Here is a 19,182-nt window from a genome sequence, read left to right as displayed (position 1 = left end):
TTTTTTTTTTTGCGGTACGCGGGCCTCTCACTGTTGTGGCCTTTCCCGTTGCGGAGCACAGGCTCCGGACGCGCAGGCCCAGCGGCCATGGCTCACGGGCCCAGCTGCTCCGTGGCATGTGGGATCTTCCCGGACCGGGGCACGAACCCGTGTCCCCTCCATCGGCAGGCGGACTCTCAACCACTGCGCCACCAGGGAAGCCCCAGCCTCTGTTTTTATCACATATGATAATGTGCGTGGGCTAAAGCAGTACACATGGTTGAGCCCAGAGACAATGAGCGGAACAGAATACTCTGCCCAGAGGAGGAGGGCAGAGCACAGCTTTGGGGAAAGGCCTTGGCTACAGGAAGGGGCAAAGGGTTGGGAACATCAGTGTCCTCAAACTACTACAATATCTTGCATGACATAGAAAGAGGTATCATCACGGGTCTCTGGCTTGGCAAGTAGAAAACACCTTCATATGAAGGAGAAAGCGCCCCCTTGTTCTGAAGAGAGGTCAGCCCCACACCAGGAGCGGCTGCAAATGGACTAAAGGCTGGATTTCAGCCCCAATTTCTCCCTTGACAGAATGTAGAGTGTACAACCTGCTCTACCGTACCTGGCAGCTCTGTCCCAGGGGCCTTCTGGTGCATTCCTTCCTTGGACAGAGATTGTTTCAGATTCTTTTCCTGCAGAATTTTCTTTGCTGGAGGAGAGTACTACCCCCAGAAAGTGTCTGATTCAGCTTCTGTTTTTTTGTAACAGGTGGGAGATGCCTTCATCAGTGACAAATCTCTAAAAGAGCTCGATACCATCGCATCCAAGCCGCGTGGTGATCACGTGTTCCAGGTGAATAACTTTGAAGCTCTGAAGACCATTCAGAACCAGCTTCAGGAAAAGATCTTTGCGATTGAGGGTGAGCTAAGGTTTTGTAGTCCTGGAGCAGCTGCAAAGGCAGCTCCTTATCCCAAAACACGTACTTCCCTGTAGAAACAAGAACCTCCTAGCCCTTGGAACCCTGAGCCTCAGCATCAACTCCTTTCTTCTTCCATTTCCCAGCAACTCTGGCCTCTCTTGCTCAACTACTTTGAAATGGAAAAATTTAGACTTTTCTCTCTACTTTTGCAATCTTGGCTATAGGCTGAAAAATTAGAGGATAGGGGAGTCAAATCCCTCACAGTATCCTCCCCCAAATTTGGATGTGTTGCCAACATTTGTCTCTTTGGTTCACTGCTGTATCCCCAGTGCCTAGAATAACGCCTGGTACATAAAGGGTGTTCAATAGGTGTTTGTTGAATAAAAGAATTTAAAAGTTGGGGGAAGGTTCATATACAGTCTGGATTTATGGTTTCTCTTGAAAATTTGGAAGATTAGACACCTTTAGGACCATATTCCTGCTTGGCAAAAAGTAGTTGGAGCCAAATAGCCACCACCCCTTTAAAAGGGGCATATGGCTAGATAAGCAACAAACATATAAATTGTAGCCATTATCTTTTCTTCTTTCCGATTTATTCATTTATTTTTTTGGCCACGCCATGAGGCATGCGGATCTTAGTTCCCCGACCAGGGACCGAACCCATACCCCCTGCAGTGGAAGTGCGGAGTCTTAACCACTGGACCACCAGGGAAGTCCCTGTACTATCTCGTAACAACCTATAATGGAGTATAATCTGCAAAAATACTGAATCACGCTGCTGTACACCTGAAACTAACATTAATATTGTAAATTAACTATGCTTCAATAAAAAAAGGAAAGCATAACAGAGGACATGTAAGAAAAAGGGGGGTGCACATGGCTTCCATCTGAGCCTCCTTTTGTCTGGCCACCACAGTCCTGAGTTTCCAACCCCTGTTCTAGGCTCCTCTACTTTCTTTAATGTAAATGTGCTTCTCCTCACAGGTACGCACACAGGAAGTACCAGCTCCTTTGAGCATGAGATGTCTCAGGAAGGCATCAGTGCTGTCTTCACCTCCGTAAGTGGTCTTTTGTTTAATTGGGGTTGGGGGCAAGACGAAGAGGGAGAAGAGGTTCGAAGGTTTGGGGGCTCATCTCTGTGACAGGTGTTTGTTGGGAGGCACCTCTTTGATGGGCAGCAGTGGTCCCTTCTCTCTTCCTTGTCAATCCTGTTCTTTTTTAAAAAAAATTGAGATATAATGGACATAAACATGGTAATAGCCTCAGGTGCACAACATAGTGATTTAATATATGTGTATAGCATTGCAAAATGATCACCACAATAAGTCTAGTTAACATCCATCACCTTACACAGTTACACAATTTCTTTTTCTTGTGATGAGAACTTTAAGATTTATTCTCTTAACAACTTTCAAGTATACAATACACTATTATTATTATTATTTTTTGTGGTATGTGGGCCTCTCACTTCTGTGGTCTCTCCCGTTGCGGAGCACAGGCTCCGGACGCGCAGGCCCAGTGGCCATGGCTCACGGGCCCAGCCGCTCCGCGGCATGTGGGATCCTCCTGGACCGGGGCACGAACCCGCGTCCCCTGCATCGGCAGGCGGACTCTCAACCACTGCGCCACCAGGGAAGCCCCAATACACTATTATTAACTGTAGTCACCATACTGTACATTACACCACCAGGATTTATTTATTTTATGACTGGAAGTTTGTACTTTTTTTTTTTAACATCTTTATTGGAGTATAATTGCTTTACAATGGTGTGGTAGTTTCTGCTTTATAACAAAGTGAATCAGTCATACATATACATATATCCCCATATCTCTTCCCTCTTGCAGCTCCCTCCCTCCCACCCTCCCTATCCCACCCCTCTAGGTGGTCACAAAGCACCGAGCTGATCTCCCTGTGCTGTGCGGCTGCTTCCCACTAGCTATCTATTTTACGTTTGGTAGTGTACATATGACCATGCCACTCTCTTACTTTGTCCCAGCTTACCCTTCCCTCTCCCTGTGTCCTCAGGTCCATTCTCTACTTCTGCATCTTTATTCCTGTCCCTACCCCTAGGTTCTTCATAACCATTAACAAAAATTTTTTTTTTAGATTCCATATATATGTGTTAGCATGCGGTATTTGTTTTTCTCTTTCTGACTTACTTCACTCTGTATGACAGACTCTAGGTCCATCCACCTCACTACAAATAACTCAATTTTGTTTGAAGTTTGTACCTTTTGACCACTTTCACCCATTTTGCACACCACCCACCGCTGCCTTTGGCAATCACCAGTCTGTTCTCTGTATGTATAAGTTTGTTATTTTTAACTTCACATATAAGTAAGATCATGCAGTGTTTGACTTTCTCCAATTTATTTCACTCAGCATAATCCTCCAGGTCCATCCATGTTGTCACAAATGGCAGGATTTCCTTCTTTTTACTTGCTGAATAATATTCCACTGTGTACATATACACCACATTTTCTTTATTTGTTCATCCGTTGATGAACACTTACATTGCCTCCATGTCTTGGCTATTGTAAAAAATGCTGCAATGATCATGGGGTTGCATATACCTTTTCAAGTTAGTGTTTTCATTTCTTTTGGATATTTACCCAGAAGTGTAATTGCTGGATCATACTGTAGTTTTATTTTTAAAGTTTTGTGGAACCCCCATACTCTTTTCCATAGTGGCTTCACCAATTACATTTCCACCAACAGTGTACAAGCGTTCCCTTTTCTACACGTCCTTAACAACACTTATTTCTTCTCTTATGATGACAGGCATCTGACAGGTGTGAGGTGATACCTCATCGTGGTTTTGATTTGCATTTCCTTGATGATTAGTGATGTTGAACACTTTTTTCATGCACCTCTTGGCCATCTGTATGTCTTCTTTGGAAAAATGTCTTTTTGGATCCTCTACCCATTTAAGAATCAGGTTTTAAAACAAACTTTTGAGTTGTATGAGTTCTTTATATATTTTGGATATTAACCCCTTATTGGATATATGATTTGTAAATATTTTCTCCTGCTCTGTAGGTTACCTTTTCATTTTGTTGATGATTTCCTTTGCTATGTAGAAGCTTTTTAGTTGATGTAGTCCCACTGCTTATTTTGTTTTTGGTGTTAAATCTAAAAAATCATCACCAAGACAAATGTCAAGGAGATTACTACCTATGTTTTCTTCTTGGAGTTTTATGGTTTCATGTCTTATGTCCAAGTCTTTAATCCATTTTGAATTGATTTTTGTGACTAGTGTAGATAGTGGTCCAGTTTCATTCTTTTGCATGTGGCTGTCTAATTTTCCCAACACCATTTATTGAAGAGACTGTCCTTTCGTCATTGTATATTATTCTCTCCTTTGTTGTATATTGATTTACCATATATGCATGGATTTATTTCAGGGGTCTCTGTTCTGTTCCATCGATCTACGTGTCTGTTTTTAATGCCAATACCATACTGTTTTGATAACTATAGTTTTGCAATATAGTTTGAAACCAGGAAGTGTGATGCCTCCAGCTTTGTTCTTTCTCAAAATTGCTTTGATTATTTGGGGTCTTTTGTGGTTCCATACAAATTTTAAGATTGTTTGTTCTATTTCAGTGAAAAAATGCCATTGGGATTTTTGATAGGGATAACACTGAAGCTCTAGATTTCTCAATCCTGTTCTACATTCTTGCCCAGGATGGTCCTTTGTTGGGTGCTGTGGGGAGCTTTGACTGGGCTGGTGGAGCCTTTCTGCATACGTCACAGGATAAAGTCACCTTCATCAACACAACCAGGGTAGATTCAGACATGAATGATGCTTACCTGGGTAAGTAGAGAGGGCAGGGTTACTTTAAGAAGGGGTCAGGATATGGCATACCTCAACTAGTTTAGATGTCCTTGGATCTTTCATAAGCTCTTGGGACAGGTTTAAAGGCAGAAATTTCAAAGCTTCATTTTAATTGTGTTAATGAAGAGGAATATAGTGCAAGGTCCAATTACCCCAAGTTCCCAAGCATGGGGCTGCCCCACTGCCCCTGTTCAAGGGATAGTCCTGTTGGAGGGGGCAGTGCTTTTCCTCTTAGTTCATCATCTTCAGGTTATGCTGCTGAAGTCATCTTGCGGAACCGGGTGCAAAGCCTGCTTCTGGGGGCGCCTCGATATCAGCACATCGGCCTGGTGGTGATATTCAAAAAGGACGCAGGTGCTTGGGAGAAAAACGCTGAAATCAAGGGCAGCCAGGTGAGTGCAGAGTGTGTGGGGCATGGATGTGCCAACAGAGGCACCCTGGGGGCTGAGGGCTTCTGGGATGGGCATCATCACATTCCAAGTGTGGCAGAGTCTTGTAAAGCAGAGGGCTTTAAGCTGGAGAGTCATGGGACCAACTTTGCATTTGAGAATGTTGTGTCCTCACTTTTCTAATAATGGTAAATAACAACACTTGACCTGTACAGAGCTCTCTACAAGTCTACCTGTACACAAAGCTGGCATTTGACCAGTCCATAACCAGTATAGCCATATTAGTTATTAAAATATTGAAATAATTCTATATCTGTCAATAAACATCTGTTTCCTTGAGACATCCTTCCCCCCTGCACCTGCCATACACTCTGACCCCTCCCCCCAATACTCTTTGAACTTCCCCATGATCCAGCAACTATGAAGTCAGTGACCACTCCAGCTTAGCCCATGGTTGGTACCTGAAAAGACACCTCTAGGACCTCTAGGACCCACTCCAGGGGGTGGGGACCTCTAGGGGACCTCTAGGGGGGACCTCTAGGACCCACTCCAGCTAAGCCCATGGTTGGTGCCTGAAAAGTCCCAGGAGTTCAATATTTTGAATATCACCCCTGCAAAAGCTGTTTTTTTAAAACCCTCAAAAAAGTATCAGCAAACAGAATCCAGCAGTCTATAAAAAGGATAGTACATCGTGACCAGTTGTGGTTTATAATGATGTAGGGCTTGTTCAACAATGTTGCAGAAATGGACAAGCTGATTCTAAAGTTCATATGACAATGCAAGAGACCCAGAATAGCCAAAATAATCTTGAAAAAGAAGAACTAAGTTGGAGGATTCACACCCCAATTTTGAAACTTACTACAAAGTGACAGTAATCAAGACAGGGTGGTACTAGCATAAGGATAGACCAGTGAAATAGAACTGAGAGTCTAGAAATAAACCCATACATCTATGGTCAATTGATTTTCAAAAAAGGTGCTGGGACAACTGGATGTCCACAGGCAAAAGAATAAATTTGGACCCTTACCTCACAATGTGCAAAAATTAATTCAAAATAGATCAAAGACCTAAATGTAAGAACTAAAGCTATAAACCTCTTAGAGGGATTCATAGGTGAATTTTTGTAATTTTAGATTTGGCAACGATTGTTTAGATATGACACTACAAGCACAAGCAACCAAAGATAAAATAGATTAGTTGGACTTCATTAAATTAAAAACTTTTGAGCAGCAAAGGACACTATCAAGAAAATGAAAAGAATGGGAGAAACTATTTACAAATCATATATCTGATAAAGGTCTAGTATTTAGAATATATAAAGAACTTTTACAATTCAACAATAAAAAGCCAACCTCATGTAAAAATGGACAAGGGATTTGAATAGATATTTCTCCAGATAAGATATAAAAATGACCAATAAGCACATGAAAAGATATTCAACTTTATTCATCATTAGGGAAATACAAGTCAAAACCACAATAGAGATACCACTAGAATGGTTATTTAAAGAAAAAAATGAAAAATAACACATGTTCATGGGGATGTGGAGAAATTAGAACCCTCATACATTGCTGGTGGGAATGTAAAATAATACAGCCCTCATGGCACACAATTTGACAGTTCCTCAAAAAGTTAAATATAGATTTATCATATGACTCAGAAATTTCACTCCTAGGTATATATCATTTTCCAGAATGAAAATAGTTGTTCAAACAAAAACTTATACATGAATGTTCATAGCAGCATTATGCATAATAGTCAAAAGGTAGAAAGAACCTAAATGTTCATTAACTTATGAATAGATAAACAAAATGGGGTATATCCATACAGTGGAATACTATTTAGCCATAAAAAGAGTGAAGTGTTGATACATGCTACAACATGGATAAATCTTGAAAAATTTATGCTACATGAAAATAACCAGTCACAAAAGGACACATGTTATATGATTTAATTCATCTGAAATGTCTAGAATAGACAAACCCACAGTCAGAAAGTAGATTAGTGGTTGCCAGGGTATTGTGTGGGGGGGGGATTGAGAGTGACTTCTAACAGTTACAGTGCTTCTTTCTGGGGTGATGGAAATGTTTTGGAATTATGGTGATGGTTACATAACATTGTGAATATACTAGAGGCCACTAAATTTTATACTTTAAAATGATGAATTTTATGTAATGTAAATTTTATCTCAATTTAAAAGAGCCATTCTGAAAAAAAAAATCAATGTAATTAACCATAACAATAGACTAGAGAAGAAAAACGTAATAATCTTAACAGATACACAGAAAGAATTTGACAAAATCCATTCTTTCATGATGGTTTCTTCTCAGCAAACTAGGAATTAAAGGGAACTTCCTCAACCTAAGAAAGAACATTTACAAAAAATCTACAGCTAGCATCATATTTAAAAGTAAAAGAGAATTTTTTTCTCCTAAAATTGGAAACAAGGCAGGGAAATCCACTCTTACCACTCCTATACAACATCATACTGGAAGACGTAGCTGGTGCAATAAGACAAGAAGAGAAAAGAAAAAAGAGCATGCGGAGTGGAAAGGAAAAAATAAAGCTGTCTCTATTTGGGGATGACATGATTGTTTGCATGGAAAATCCCAAAGAATCTACAAAAAAGCTATATAACTTATTTCAGTGAGTTCTCAGGATACAAGATCAATATGTAAAAATCAGTTGTATTTCTATACTAACAATGAACATTTGGAAATTTAAATTTAAAGAAAAAGGACAATTTATTAATACAATAGTACCAAAGACCATGAAATACTTAGGTATAAATCTCACAAAATGTGTACAACATCTTTATACTGAAAACTACAAAACACTAATGAGAGAAATCAAAGCCCTAAATAAATGGAGAAATATACTGTGTTCATGGACTGGAAGACTCAATATTGTTAAGATGTCACTTTTCCTCAAGTTGATCTATAGACTCAACACAATGCCAATCAAAATCCTATTTTATTTTGTAGAATTGACAAGCTAATTCTAAGATTTATGTGGAAAATCAAAGAAAGTAGAGTATCCAAAACAGTTTTGAAAAGGATCTTATGTAAATACCATTAGGTATTTAGTGGAAGATTCTACACTATGTGATTTTAAGGATTTCTATAAAGTTACAGTAAGCAGGACAGCATGGCATTGACAAAAGGATAGACATGAAGATCAGTGGAACAGAATAGGCCTGAAGTATAAGTCTGACACATATTGATTTTCAATAAAGGCACAAAGACAATTCAATGGAGAGTTCAATGGTGCTGGAACAATTGAACATCCATGGTAACAAAACAAAACAAAATCCTTACCCATATCTTGTCAATTCAACCATGTTAAGATTAATTTAAATCGATCATAGAGCTAAATGTAAAATCTAAAACTACTATACTTGTGGGAGAAAACGTAGGATAAAATTTTTGTGACTTTGTGTTAGGCAAAGAATTCTTAGATATAACACTAAAAGCATATGGTCCATAAAGAAAAAAATTGATAACTAAGATTTCAACAAAATGGAAAGTTTTGCTCTGTTCATTAAGAGAATGAACAGATAAGCTACGGACTGGGAGAAAATATTTGCAAATTTTACTTCTTTTTTAAAAAAATTACATATCTGACAAAGGACTTAATCCAGAATATATAAAGGATTTCAAAACTCAAGAATAAGAAGTCAAACAATCCAATTCAAAAATAAGCGGAGTATTTGAACAGACACTTCACCATAGAAGATATGTAAATGGCAAATAAGCACGTGAAAACATGTCCCATGTCATTAAATCATTACGGAAATTCAAATTAAAACCACAATGAGATACAACTGCACACCGATTAGTATGGTTAACATAAAAAAGGAAATAAATTGGAAATATCAAGTTCTGGCAAGGATGTGTAGCAACTAAAACTCTCAGACATTGCTGTTGGAATGGAAAATGGCATGGCTGCTTTGGAAAACAGTTTTCAGTATCTTACAAAGTTCAACATGCAGTTGCCCTAACACTCAGATATTTACCCAGTAGAAATAAAAATAGACGTTCACTGGAAAACCTGTATATGAATGTTTCTAGTAGCTCTATTTGTAACTGCCAAAAGCTAGAAACAACCTGAATATCCCTCAACTGGGGAACGGATAAACAAACTGTGGTACATCCATACAATGGAATACTAGTCAGAAATAAAAGGGAACAGATTACTGATACACGCAAAAACTTGGATGAATCCTAAATGCTTACTCTGGTTGAAAGAAGCCAGACCCAAAAGGCTACATACTGTATGGTTCCATTTATATAACATTCTGGAAAAGGCAGAACTATAGGGACAAAAAACAGATCAGTTGTTGTCAGGGGCTGGTGATTGAGGGAAAAGGTTGATTACAGCATAAAGGAATATTTTGGGGGTGATGAAACTGTTCTGAATCTTGACCATCGTGGCAGTTACATGAATTTTTGTGTTTGTCAAAACTCATAAAACTACACTAAAAAGTCTGAATATTTTTGTATGGAAATTATACCCCAATAAACTTGACCTAAAAACAAAAAAATCCTGTTGACTTTAGGATGAAGCTTAAATGCCTTTACTGGACCATTGGGAGGCCTCCCTCAGTGGTATGTGGGGCAGAAATCAGACTGTAGTGAGTCATGTCTTGACGTCCTCTGCACTTTCCTTCCTAGAACTTGCCCCAGAAGTTTGAAATTTCCATATACATCTCCCTTTTATCTGTTACTATTCCCCTCCATTTCACCCTGCTGCACCTAGAGCCTTGGAAGGCACTGTCTCCACTACCCAGCCTCAGGCTTAGCAAATAGCAAACCCTTGTTTATTGAATGAAAGAATGACTAAATTGATGATTGCTATGGATGAATTCTACCTATTTACATTGAACATATTTTGGTGTTTTTTTGAACATACTTTAAAAATTCTTTTTAAAGGTAGACATTATTTCTCAATATCATGCAAAAGAATTCCTGTGGCAATAGTTGTTTTTCGTCTAAGCCAGTTGATTCCTTGTTAGCCAGACTGCCAAATTTGACTTACCTCCCTAAAGACTTGCAATATATTGAAAGGATATCCTGTCTGGTTTTCCAGGCTTTTCTGTCTGTATTTTCAAATCCAATTTCTTCTCTACCTTAATCATCTCCCTGGAACGCCCTTTGGGGTAGATCCTCACCCACTACCTGTCAACTCTATCATATACTCCTCTAACTGGCAGTACATTCAAACAAGGATTGATCATGAAACAGAGAGAGGATCACATCCACTCCAAAGGGCTTTCCTCAGCAGGCATGATTTTTCTTCACAGGGAGAAAAATCCCCGTGCTCTGCTTTAGGTGGAAAGAAGTATGTGATCTTGGCCTTATCTCTTTCAGATCGGCTCCTACTTCGGGGCCTCCCTCAGCTCCGTGGACGTGGACAGAGATGGCAGCTCCGACCTGGTCCTCATCGGGGCCCCCCATTACTATGAGCAGAGCCGGGGCGGGCAGGTGTCCGTGTGCCCCTTTCCCCGGGGGGTGAGTGGCTGATGAGACCCGGGCTGGGCGGGGTCTGGGTGTGGAGGGGTCGCCTGGGGTGGGACCTGACACTGTTTGTGTTCTGCAGAGGGCTAAGTGGCAGTGTGGTGCTGTCCTGCGAGGGGAGCAAGGCCACCTCTGGGCCCGCTTTGGGGCAGCTCTGACGGTGCTGGGGGATGTGAACGGGGACAGGCTGTCGGACGTGGCCATCGGGGCCCCAGGAGAGCAGGAGAACCAGGGTGCTGTCTACCTGTTTCACGGAACCTCGGGACTGGGGATCAGCCCCGCCCACAGCCAGGTGAGGCCCGGTCACTGTTTTTGTTACAACTGTAGCCTCTTTGCCAATCTGTCCCTTTCTAATTCAATGTTCCGACAGCTGCCAGATCAGTTCTCCCAGTAGTCCTTTTTGGAAGCTTCAAAAATAACACATAGTTCACAGAAAAGATTCATTCTTACCACAACTAGAGGAGGTGCACAGGGCCATCATCACTCCCACTTTACAGATGAGAAGATGAAGGCTCAGAGGTGATGAATGGTGAGCTGGAAGTGTTAGGATGTAGACATTCCTTTCCTCCGAATCTCAGTCTTTTATTTATTTATTTATTTTTTCGGTACGGGGGCCTCTCACTGTTGTGGCCTCTCCCGTTGCGGAGCACGGGCTCCGGACGCGCAGGCCCAGCGGCCATGGCTCACGGGCCCAGCCGCTCCGCGGCATGTGGGATCTTCCCGGACCGGGGCACGAACCCGTGTCCCCTGCATCGGCAGGCGGACTCCCAACCACTGCGCCACCAGGGAAGCCCCGAATCTCAGTCTTGGTAGGATGACCAGCAGACCCGGTTTGCCCAGGTCCGTCCCGGTTTTAGCACTGAAGGTCTCACAGCTCAGGAAGCCCTATGGTTGGTCACCCTCGCAGGACTGCGTGCTTCACAGGCTTGTGACTGGTGCAGTTACACGGGGCTCCTCTCAGAACGGCGCTGTGCTCAGATTAAGGCTCTGCTCTGGCCATCTTGAAACTCTTGATAACTTTTGAACAAGGAGTCCTGCATTTTTTTCTCCCCACGGCGTCCTGCAAATTACGTAGCTGATCCTGGTGGTTGGTCACTTGAAATGCGGGTCACCACAGATGGTTTCCTCTCTAAACTGGCTCCCTGTTTCCTGCTGGATGAAGCCCACTGTGTGCAGGGACCCCCACGGTCTGGCAGTCTCCCATTACAGCCCGCCGAGGCCATCCAGTCTGCTGGCTTCTGGTCTCTGGTTTTCTTCCAGCCTCACGTTTTTCTTCTGTCCTTTCTCTCTGTCTCCTCATCACTCCTGCCAAATCCCTCACCCTAGAGGTTCAACCCTACCCACACATCAAAATCACCTGAAGGTCTTAAAAAACAGATGCCTGGGCCCTGCCACTAGGGGTTCTGATTTAATTGGTCTGGGGTCAGGGCCCCAGGCATCAGTAGAGTTTTTTCAACATTGTATTTAGAAAATTTTCAAAGTTACTGCAAAGTTGAAAGAATTGTCCAGTGGCCATCCATATATTTATGAGCTAAAATCTACGATGAAGATTTTACTAGATTCACTTTATCACATCTCCATCCTTTGTATTCAGACTTTTTCTACCTGTCCATCAAGTTCATCATTAGTTTTTCTAATGCAATTCAAAGTAATTTGCAACACCAGTCCAACTTCACCCCTAAATACCTCAGCGTGTATATCATTAACTAGAATCTAAAATATTCAGATATGCTTACTGTTATTTTTAAGATAAAATGTACAGACAGGAAAAGCACAAATCTTTAGCCAGTCAAAGAATTTTGAAAAAATATAATCCACAATCCTATCAAGATGCTGAACATAATTATCACTTTAGAAAGTTCCCTCCCGCCCCCATCCAGTCAATTTCTGACCCCATTCCCGCCCAGAAGAAGCTACCGTTCCAATTATTTTCCACCACAGATTAGTTTTGCCCATTCTAGTGTATGGAATAGTACACTACATAGGCCCTAGTATTTTTCACACGCTCTTTAGTTGCAGCCCGGGCTAAGCACTACTGCCTCATGTTCTTCCCTCTGTGTCACGGAGCCTCTTTCCACAATTGTGTGAAGACTATAATATGCCTCTTTTCATTGGCACCTGTTGTTTCTCTGTATAAATGGGATTTGAAGGCTCTGGTTTTACTTCATTTTTATTACAAAAGCTTTACATGCTTGTACAAATTTAAATTCTAAAGTAAACAGTACCGCAGGTTCAGACATTTGGTGTATGTGCTAGGCTGAGGAGCCAGTGGGGCGAAGCTACCGTCTGTGGGATTATGACTGAACGCCTCTAAGTCAGAATCCCGCCCAGGAGGAACGATGCGGCAGCGCCGCGGAAGCCTCGGTTGGCCTCGGATAGCCGGTCCCCCGCCGTCCCCGCCGGCGCGCCCCGCCGCGCGTCGGGACCGGGGTCCGGCGCGGAGAGCCCTTCGTCCTGGGACACGGGGTGAGGCCGGAAAGGCGGCCGTCCCCTCGCCCGTCACGCACCGCACGTTCGTGGGGAACCTGGTGCTAAACCATTCGTAGACGACCTGCTTCTGGGTCGGGGTTTCGTACGTAGCAGAGCAGCTCCCTCGCTGCGATCTATTGAAAGTCAGCCCTCGACACAAGGGTTTGTAAAATAATAAGAAAAGAAGAAGAAGAAAAAACAACAACAGTGAAAGTCTTAACACCCTCCCCTTATCTGCACCTGGAAAGGAAAACAAGGTAAGGGGAGGGTCCACACACTCACCCACCCTCACCCACACCTGCATACCTGCTCTCACCAACCAAACCCCCCATACACCCACTCCCACCCCACAGACTTTGGAATTAAAAACAGATACAAAAAGGGTCATGCAATACTATTGCTCTACTGTTTGCATTTTTCACTTGCTCTTTTCCTGTGACTGGGGCTAGGGTGATCAGTATGTGGACGAGCAAAACTGCTGTGGCTCTCCCAACTACCATTATTATATAATTTCAAAGCAAAGCATCCTTCCAACAGAATACGCTAACTTTTTCTCAAAAAAATTTGCAGTGTAATGTACATGCAGTAAGCACACAAATCTCAAGTGATGAATTTTCCTCTCTGTGAACTCGAGTAAGCACCACCCAGGTTAAGATATAGCACATTTCCAACATCCCGCACTTCCTCATTCTTTCTAGTTGATAAATTCACTTAAAAAAAATGGCAGTAAAATATCCATGACCTAAAACTCACCATCTTTTTTTCTTTTTTTCGCGGTACGCGGGCCTCTCACTGTCGTGGCCTCTCCCGTTGCGGAGCACAGACTCCGGACGCGCAGGCCCAGTGGCCATGGCTCACGGGCCCAGCCGCTCCGCGGCACGTGGGATCCTCCCGGACCAGGGCACGAACCCGTGTCCCCTGCATCGGCAGGCGGACTCTCAACCACTGCGCCACCAGGGAAGCCCTAAAACTCACCATCTTAACCATTTTTATGTGTACACTTCAGCGGCATTAAGTACGTGACAAAATCACTTTTAAAATTTCTTAATATATTTGGCTGTTATCCTTTCAGTGTTACTTTTGCACATAGATTAAAGAGTCAAAATTGTTCTTAACAGCTTATTATGAAAAGCAACAATTTCCACACCCACACTGTGATTTCCTCTTCATTTTCCCTCCTCTGAGGAAACGACTTTCAGCTCTTTCAATGATTCTCCATACTTCCCAAGGGCACAATTATTTTGCTGCTTCTTGATTTTTGTTTTCGCATTGACTTCCCACTATGGGAGGTGAGGATTGAGCTTTCTTTCAGGCCCCTCTTGACACATATTCATACGCCTCCCATCCCACCCCCCCATTCCTTAAATTTATATGATAATTTTGGTTAGATCTATGTTCAGTGTTTGCATTTTCCTGGCCATGTAAGAGATTCAACTGAGTCAAATAGTGTACTATATCACTTCTTTCCTGTGATATTTTTTGTTTTCCCTGGAAAACCCAGTAATTGATGGACACTTTGGATATCATCTCAAGGTTGTGGTCTAAAGCTTAATAGTTACCCTAATTCCTTGAGAAGGTGTGGGAGATATGACTGAGTAGAGCCCAAACAATCTCTCCTTGGGTCATCCCAGGAGACTGAGTTACACTCTTTCCTGTTCTTTCCCACCCCTTTCTCTCCTCCTCTTTTCTACCCTCAGCGGATCACAGGCTCCCAGTTCTCTCCGAGGCTCCAGTATTTTGGGCAGTCACTGAGCGGGGGCCAGGACCTCACAGGGGATGGACTGGTGGACCTGGCTGTAGGGGCTCAGGGGCACGTGCTACTGCTCAGGTGAGAGCACACCAGGTATCTTCTTTTTCTATTTTTTTTAACATATGTACTTCTTTTTATTTTATTTTATTTTTTTTGTACTTCTTTTTATTTTTAATAATTTTTTTAAAAAAATATTTATTTATTTATTTTGGCTGCATTAGTTCTTCGTTGCTGCTCGGGCTTCCTCTAATTGCGGCAAGCGGGGGTTACTTTTCGTTGCGGTGCGTGGGCTTCTCATTGCGGTGGCTTCTCTTGTTGCGGAGCATGGGCTCTAGGTGTGCGGGTTTCAGTAGTTGCAGCACACGGGCTCAGTGGCTTGTGGGCTCTAGGCATGCAGGCTTCAGTAGTTGTAGCACGTGAGCTCAGTAGTTGTGGCTCACAAGCTCTAGAGCGCAGGCTCAGTAGTTGTGGCACACAGGCTTAGTTGCTCTGTGGCATGTGGGATCTTCCTGGGCTAGGGCTCAAACCCGTGTCCCCTGCCTCGGCAGGTGGATTCTCAACCACTGCGCCACCAGGGAAGTCCCCCAGGTATCTTCTTTTTAAGGAGTGGCTTTGCTGTCTGAAGACCCCTGAGGGCCCTCTGGTGTCCCCCCACAGGTCCCAGCCAGTGCTGAAAGTTGAGGTGACCATGGATTTCACACCCAGGGAAGTGGCAAGGGATGTGTATGAGTGTCGTGAGCGGGTGGTGAAAGGAAAGATCGCTGGGGAGGTCAGAGTCTGCCTCCGTGTCCGCAAGAACACACGGGACAGGCTGAAAGAAGGTGAGGCTGGTTGGGTAGGTCTCAAGAGGTTAAATCACTGGGGACATGGACGGGTGGCCCAGAGTAAAGTTCTCACAGGCTCTGATAGCCTTCTTCAAGCTTGGATGGAGTGAGCAGGTGGTTCCCCTGCTGGGGGGGGGGGTGGGGAGGCCCAGCAAACACCCCTAAAGAAGTAAGTATGTGGCACTCCTTTACACTCTCAGTTCTCCAGAGAATGAAGGGCCCCATCCATGTGAACTAACCAGGTCTTTTTTTTAAACTGAGAGATGACTCGTTTAAAGGGGAGGTTGAGCTGATGAAGCTAAACACAAACTCACAAAGCATTCAGATATGCATTTTATCACAACGAACTTGACTTCCTTCCTTGTCTCTATTCTCAAAGAGTGGCATTGTGCTTGGGGTGAGGAAGAGTAATGGTGGTTCTAGAGGGAAACAGGGGGAGGGGATAAAATTTGTTTCTAGCAGTCATCTTACCGGACTGAGGAGACAGCAGTCAGAGTTTTGGGCAGCCAGCATGGCTAGAAATTGAGAGCAAAGTCTTGGAGACTAGAGAATTACAGAGAAGGTGTCCCAAAATCTACATAGAAATTTCCTGTAAGTCATTGGCTGACTTCTAAGCCATGCATGTCCAGATCAATACTCTTAGAAACTCAGTGGAAGACAACAACTGGAGAGCTCAAGAGTTGAACAGAAATCTAGGAAGCTGAGATTTGAGAGGGACCTTAAAATACACCTTGGTCCTTCTACTGGGACAATGTCCATTGAAACCAGCAAACCAAGAGAAACAATAGACAATAGAAATAGACCCATAGGTGATTCAGCAATTAGAATTATCAGATAGGAATTTAAAAGATAACTAAAATTAATATCTTCAAGAAAAAACAGGAAATGATGGAGAACTTCAAATAAAACCTGGAATTCATGAAATAGAGTTAAATGGAAACACTAGCACTGAAAAATACACTGAATGATATTGAGAATTCAATAGATAGATTTAATAGTGGATTAGAAACAGAACAAACAGATGTATACTACTATATATAAAATAGATAAACAGCAAGGATTTACTGTATAGCACAGGGAGCTATATTCAATATCTTGTATAACCTATAATGGAGGAGAATCTGAAAAAATATATGTATTACTGAATCATTTTGCTGTACACCTGAAACTAACACAATATTGTAAATTATCTATACTTATATTTTAAACAAGTAGAACAGAGAATTAGTGAACTGGAAGGTAAGTAAATTGCAAGTATCCAGATGAGCACACAGAGAGAAAAAAGGATGAAAAATAAACCATAGGAGACATATGGGACATGGTGAAAGATCTAATAAACATGTAATTGGAGTTCCAAAAGGAAGGGAGAGAGAGAGAGAGAGAGAGAGAGAGAGAGAGAGAGAATAAGAAAGAAGCAACAGTTAAACCTAAATGGGAAAAGAATGTGAAAAAGAATAGAAACAAGTATATGTACAATTGAATCACTTTGCTGTGCACCTGAAACCAATGCAACACTGTTAATCAGCTATACTCCAATATAAAATAAAAATTAAAAAAAAAAGAAATGGTGGTAAAGAATTTTCTAAAATTGATGAAAAACATCAAGATTCTCTACCAAATTAGGAACTTCCCTGGCCGTCTGGTGGTTAAAACTCCCTGCTTCCAATGCAGGGGGCGTGGGTTTGATCCCTGGTTGGGGAACTAAAATCCCATATGCCATGCAGCCAAAAAAAATAAAAAATAATAAGATTCTCTACCAAATCAAAGCAAGATAACATTAGACATTGTACCATCCTAAGGCACAAACTGCTGAAGACCAAAGACAGAAAAAAAGTTAAAAGCAGCCAGAAAAAATATACTTAATTTTCCAGTAGGTGACAGAATAGCTACTATTTATTGAGCAGTTACTGTGTGGCAGGCACTATGCTAAATGCTCTGTAGGTACTATTTCGTTTTTACTATTGGGAAGGTCCAATTATTATCTTCAATTTAAAAATAAGGAATTGAGGCCCTGAGAGAGGTCAGCTAACATGTCCAAATTCAGATAGCTGGGCCTCCACCTCCTGCCAGTCTGACTCCAAACCCAGGCTCCTCACCACCATTCTTCCCTGGCCCTTCAGGAGATACCCAGAGCACCATCACATATGACCTGGCTCTGGACCCAGGTCGCCCACATTCCCAGGCCATCTTTGATGAGACTAAGAACAACACTCTCAGACATATAGTGACGTTGGGACTGAGTCAGCAATGTGAGACCCTGAAGCTCCGGTTACTGGTGAGCAGAGGGTGACCACACTCCTGGGTCCTCCAAGCATGGGGTGGGCTTGGGATGCTGAGGAGGACAGACCACCAAACCCCCACTGTCTCTCAGGATTGTGTAGAGGACTCAGTGACCCCCATTGCCCTGCGCCTCAACTTCTCTCTGGTGGGGAAGCCCTCGTCCCATTTTGGGAACCTCCGGCCAGTGCTGGATGTAGAAGCTCCAACACTCTTCACAGCCTCGGTGAGTCTGGGAGTTGGGGTCCAGCCGGGGTGTGGAAGGGACCAGAGGCCAAGGTTGTTGAAGCTCATTTTATTTCATTTCACATAATTTTATTTCAAGATTTCATTTTACTGTTTCGTTTCACGTCTTTTCACGATTTCCTTTCATTTTCCTCATACTCTGTTTTCGGCAGTTTCCCTTTGAGAAGAATTGTGGCAATGACAGCATTTGCCAGGATGACCTCAGCATCACCTTCAGTTTTATGAGGTGAGTTTCCTGTCCTCATTTTTACCCCCAGACCTGCACCATGACCTGCTGCTCTGTTCTTCTCCTGGCCCCCAAGGGAGCCCGGCGCAGAGCAGCTGCCTCAGAGGTGTGTTTCTGTGGCTGCCTCGTGCACTGTCTTCTGTCTCCGAGTGTCCACGCCTCCTTCCCGCTGGAGCAGACTCGCTGCAGGAAAGCCCTCAGCATCTCATGGCCTGGCTTGTTCCCACCACAGCCTGGACACCCTGGTGGTAGGTGGTTCTCGGGACTTAAACGTGACGCTGACTGTGAGAAACCAGGGCGAGGACTCCTACAGAACACAGGTCACCTTCTTCTACCCATCTGGCTTGTCCTATCGGAGGGTGTCAGGAGCCCAGGTAGCCAAACCCTTCTCAGGCTCCATCTGACTTTGCATTCCCTGCCCCCATGGGTGGTGTTTGACATCATCACCTCTGCTTCCTTTGCCTTCCAGAACCAGCGCTCACAGCGGTCCTGGCGCCTGATCTGTGAGTCTGACGTCTCCACTGAAGGGTCTGGGACCTTGAAGAGCACCAGCTGCAGCATAAACCACCCCATCTTCCCAGACAACTCGGAGGTCAGGCTGCTGGCTCCTTCTCCCTTTTTCTCCTTTGTCTTCCTCTGAATTCTTCCCTAGTTCTTCTTCTTCTTTCCTCCGCCTCCTCCTCCCCTCCCCCCTCCCCTCCCCTCCCCTCCCCTCCCCTCCCACCGCCCTCACACCCCCCCTCCTCTCCTCACT

At 43.2% G+C, this 19,182-nt stretch overlaps 1 protein-coding gene across 3 annotated transcripts in view; it reads left to right on the top strand.

Moving 5' to 3' along the window:
* The window catches only part of LOC113630642 (integrin alpha-M), a 37,493-nt gene that overhangs the window by 12,243 nt on the left and 6,068 nt on the right, over window positions 1–19,182 (top strand). For all 3 annotated transcript variants that reach the window (XR_003437054.1, XM_027126303.1, XM_027126304.1), the window contains 13 exons: window positions 745–895; window positions 1,880–1,953; window positions 4,581–4,710; window positions 4,981–5,123; window positions 10,490–10,630; window positions 10,719–10,928; window positions 14,803–14,933; window positions 15,513–15,676; window positions 17,800–17,954; window positions 18,051–18,182; window positions 18,355–18,428; window positions 18,661–18,802; window positions 18,898–19,020. Coding sequence is in view for 2 of the 3 variants with exons in the window: in XM_027126303.1 (XP_026982104.1) it covers window positions 745–895; window positions 1,880–1,953; window positions 4,581–4,710; window positions 4,981–5,123; window positions 10,490–10,630; window positions 10,719–10,928; window positions 14,803–14,933; window positions 15,513–15,676; window positions 17,800–17,954; window positions 18,051–18,182; window positions 18,355–18,428; window positions 18,661–18,802; window positions 18,898–19,020 (1,770 nt within the window). In the remaining variant the exon portion in view is untranslated. The remainder of the gene's footprint in view (window positions 1–744; window positions 896–1,879; window positions 1,954–4,580; window positions 4,711–4,980; window positions 5,124–10,489; window positions 10,631–10,718; window positions 10,929–14,802; window positions 14,934–15,512; window positions 15,677–17,799; window positions 17,955–18,050; window positions 18,183–18,354; window positions 18,429–18,660; window positions 18,803–18,897; window positions 19,021–19,182) is intronic.

The sequence above is a fragment of the Aethalodelphis obliquidens genome, unplaced genomic scaffold, assembly GCF_003676395.1.
Source record: "Aethalodelphis obliquidens isolate GAN/ISIS:26980383/991018 unplaced genomic scaffold, ASM367639v1 scaffold30, whole genome shotgun sequence".
NCBI lineage: Eukaryota > Metazoa > Chordata > Mammalia > Artiodactyla > Delphinidae > Aethalodelphis > Aethalodelphis obliquidens.
Note: the sequence above shows the minus strand (reverse complement) of the source record. Positions and strands in the feature narration are given on the sequence as shown.